Here is a 4,560-nt window from a genome sequence, read left to right on the forward strand (position 1 = left end):
ACTGCTGAAATGGAAAATACCCACCATCGCCGTGATGCACAGACTGAGAGGGTTGAGGTTGTAGGGAAGGTTATGGAACTACCCCCTTGCCTTTTTGATTATCTCTCCTACTCAATGATGTATTATCAGCCATTACTAATTAAATAGAGAAAGTTAGATAATTAAAAGAAGTTGAACATGAATACATGAATTAAAAAAAAGAACGACATTAATGTAAATAGAGTTATTGAGGACATGTGAATGAGCATAAATAGAAGAAAACTAAAAAGCAAGTCTCTGTGGTTACACCATGATTATACTTATCACAATAGTCCACCTACATCGCCCAAGCAATGTCATCTCTAAGAGTCTTCCACTCATTTCTTGATTCAGTTTGCTCTCTTTGGGTTAGATTTTGAGTAAAATCAACTAAATTAGTGTCATTCTCGAATGCCTCCTCACCATCAATGTCTTCATTAAATTCGTCATCGTTGAGTAGTTCATCACTGGGATCTATAGTTGTAATGAAATTATGGAGTACCGTGCATGCCAATACCATATCTACTTGTATATGAAAAAGATAATGCGGCTTAGCACATAAAATCTTGAAACGATTCTTTAATGTGCCAAATGCAGATTCAATCTTAGACCTCAATGAAGAATGTCTTAGATTGAATAATTCCCTTCTATTCTTAGGTGTTTTGCCCGAATGTTCTTTCAAATGGTATCGAACACCTCGGTATGGAGAGATGAAACCTAGCATGGTTGGGTACCCAGCATCACACAAATAGTATTTGCCTACAATTTTATTAAGCAAAGGGTTAAGTCAATTTTGAATATTAAAATTAATAAATTTTAAGTTAAGTCTTTATTTAATTACCATTATAGACTCTTAATCCATGTGGTTGTGGTCTAGATAATGCATCCTGAAGAATCCTATAATCATTTGCAGAACCCTCCCAACCTGCTAGAACATATGTAAACAACTTGTTTGGGGTGCAAGCTGCAAGCACATTCTGTGTAACACCTTTGCGCCCTCGAAAGTGTGTAACAAGATTAATCGGAAGCATTGCATCAACATGAGTCCCATCTATCATTCCAATGCAATCCTATAATACGTGTATCACACCTAAATTAAAATTAAACTTCCTTTGCTTATACATTTAAATGTGCTTAAAGTGTAGATATACCTTGAAATAAGGGTAGTATAGCGGGTTGTTAACGATCTCTTGGGGAATGTCATTGGGGGCTTGTCTCATGTACCATCCACGCAGGCAAATAATTGATTGTAATACCTTGTTGAAATATCTACTAACTGTCTCCCTTGATCTTATAAAATGAGATCTGACAATCCTATTTTTAGATTTGTGACCCAGAATGTTCAGTGTCATGATAAGTTGTTCTTCAACTGTTACATTCCTTGAGTCATTTAGCAGACTATTGTTCCTCATTATAGTCACTAGTTTAACAAAAGCACCACTCCGCATTCTAATATAATTCATACAACTATCACTAAAACCATTATAAATTCGATATATATGCCCAATTCTAGCTCTCTCTTGTCTTTTTTTCCTTACTTGGACCACTACGAATTGATTTACGTCTTGCTTGCATTCTCCTTATAATAGTTATAATTATAATTAAAACGGATAGGGCAGCACCTTGAACAATATTAACAACACTTTGTTCATCGGAAAAATCGCCATCATTATCCATCTACGATGAAAAATCATTTTTTTGTTAGAAACTAAGTCAAATCCTTACAAGATCTGAACAAATTACAAATTACAAATTACTAACATGGATTACCCCATATCTAAGCAACAAATGTTACAGTGACATAACAAATACTGCATATCTAATTACTAACATGGATTACCCCATATCTAAGCAACAAATGTTACAGTGACATAACAAATACTGCATATCTAAGCAACAAATATTACAGTAATAAAAAAAAGCAACAAATGTTACAGTGACATAACAAATACTGCATATCTAAGCAACAAATATTACAGTAATAAAAAAAATGCTAATCCGTTACAAATACTAATCAGTATGACTTTCTTTAAATCATTAAGGACTACAAAAACAAAAGGTGAATTTCAAAAGAAAATTTAATAGCTACAAACAGATCTGCTAATATAACTCTTTATTGCTAGAATAATTTCACAAAAAACAGGCAATCTAATTGCATGCAGAATACTTCGAGAAGTCATATAGGAACAATCTCTATTGCACAGAACATAATGAAACTTAATGTGATAAGCAAAAAGTTAAGATCTGCTAAAAGAATTTTGTAAAAACACACATATCCTCTATTATTAACAAAATGCCTCATACAAAAAATTCGATTGACATCCTTAAACACACAGAAATAATTTCAAATCAACTCTGTAATAATTTTAACAAAATAGTTTACGGTCTTACAGAAAAAGCAGATTCGAAAAAGCATGCTCTATATTTAGTGATGCCACAATTGAATACTTGATAGACTAAATGACCTTAAATTCATGTAATACGTGCGTATAATAAAATTTAAAGACATCATACACCCACAAGCAGTAACAGTTAAACTTTCTTAACACTAGACGTCAGGCGCAGAGTGAAAACATAGACATGAAGATTTAACAAAAAGACCAACTTCTATGACAAATAAAGAGAATTTCAGTTCAAAAAATAATCATATCTATAACGTGTTTCATAGTTCTTAGTGAAAGAAATGTTGCGCTGTTTACACAAGAGCATACTATTTAAGACTGTCAATTAAACTAAACAAATTTACGACTGTCAATTACACAAGAGCATACTGTTTACAAAAAGACCATTTCTTCTAAGGTCATTAAACTAAACAAATTTAAGACTGTCAATTTGCAAATTTGAAGATGAAGTTTCCATTGTCTTCAATAATTTCTTACGTCTGAATATGTACAGTTAGAGATGGAGATAGGGGTGGATCTACTGGGGCAAGTACCTGTCCTCAAACGACAGATAAGAACTCAGATCTACAAGAAGAGGAGATGGGAACAAACCAGTTGATAATTAATCTAACTATTCAGATAGAAATATTCCAAGATACAAATCCAACTATTTAGATAGCATGCACATAAAACTAAAATCTCCAAAAAATAATCAAATACAATGTGGAAATCTGAACAGGCTCCCAAATATCAAATACCCCTCCTCTAATTTCTCACAAAATTGATCTAAATTAATCTAAAAATCCAAAAAATTAAAAAAAGGGATTTTTACCTTGATTTTGGAAGCAACAGAGCCGGAAAGATCAGATCTGAAACGCGTCGGCACAAGATCAGACCCCCCTCCCCAATTTCTTCGAATACAGGGGCAAAGATAGCTATGGGAGTTTCTGACAGGAGGAGAGCAAAGGGGGTAACTATAGCTCAACAAAGAAATCAACGACGAAACCAAAAATCCGACGTGGCTCTGGTTTTCGTCGATTTCACTCCAATGGGGAGGGAAATGGGGAAGAGGAAAAAAGTCGATGTGGCGGTGATTTCCTGGTTCGTTCCTCTATTTAGCCCTAGAGAAACAAAGCAAGGAAATGAAAACTTCGGAAACTACTCACCCGACATGGAGGGCTAAATAGAGGACGTGTAGGGGTTTTTTAAGTTTTCCACCCTTATAATAGTGAACCAAACAGGCCCTAAAAGTCACTACATTGCGGTGTACTGTTCTAAAACTAGTAATTTAAAGGTTAATATACTAACTACATCACCATGCGATCTTTTTCGGACAGGCTTCAAAGTTGCATCTACTCGTGACTAATTATGGAGAATATTTGGTATTTCAAGAACAAACAACAGAAATATAAAGGAGATGAATTTTGGAGAAAAAGTGAAACAAAAGTAAAATAAAATTAGAGTACGAGACAAGGATTTGCTTGTGGAAGAGACAAAGAGAGACTTTAGGGCATGATGGCCACGGGGCATTGCAGACAACTGTTCTCATCAATGCGCAATGTCTAATCTTCCCATACGTCACAGATCTTGGCCAAATTTGCTAAGGGGGTGTTTGTTTTGATTTTTTTTTTGGGATTTCAAAATGGGATTTGAAATCCATAAATGATGTGGCTTTTAGGATTTGAAATCCATAAAGAGGGTTGTGTTTGCTTCAACAATATTTTGGGATTTGGAATGCTAAAACTTGTAATATTTTGTTTGTTTCATCAATATTTTGGGATTTGGAATACTATAAATTATATATTATAATATTATATAAAATTTTAATAACATATATTATATAATATATAATATATATCTATATATAATATTATAGATATATTATATATTTTATATATAATATGTAATATATATTTTAATATATAAATTATATATTATTTTATATAATTTATATAATTTATATTATATATATATATTATATTATTTATATATTTTTTATATATATAATATAAATAATTTAATATATATATAATATATCTAATATATATAATATATGCTACAGTAATTTACTACAACATTTACTACAGCATGCACATTGATATATAATATATAATGTATAATATATATAATATATAATATATATATTATATATTATATATAA

At 31.9% G+C, this 4,560-nt stretch overlaps 1 protein-coding gene across 1 annotated transcript; it reads right to left on the reverse strand.

Moving 5' to 3' along the window:
• Positions 1-316: 316 nt before the first annotated feature.
• LOC109827447 (protein ALP1-like) lies at positions 317-1,238 on the reverse strand. The gene is made up of 3 exons (XM_020394457.1): positions 1,170-1,238; positions 860-1,088; positions 317-777 (listed from the first exon to the last, which is right to left on the reverse strand). Exons 1-3 carry the CDS (start codon positions 1,236-1,238, stop codon positions 317-319), a joined length of 759 nt encoding a protein of 252 aa, XP_020250046.1.
• Positions 1,239-4,560: the final 3,322 nt, after the last annotated feature.

The sequence above is a fragment of the Asparagus officinalis genome, unplaced genomic scaffold (genome assembly GCF_001876935.1).
Source record: "Asparagus officinalis unplaced genomic scaffold, Aspof.V1 AsparagusV1_Un213, whole genome shotgun sequence".
Lineage (NCBI taxonomy): Eukaryota > Viridiplantae > Streptophyta > Magnoliopsida > Asparagales > Asparagaceae > Asparagus > Asparagus officinalis.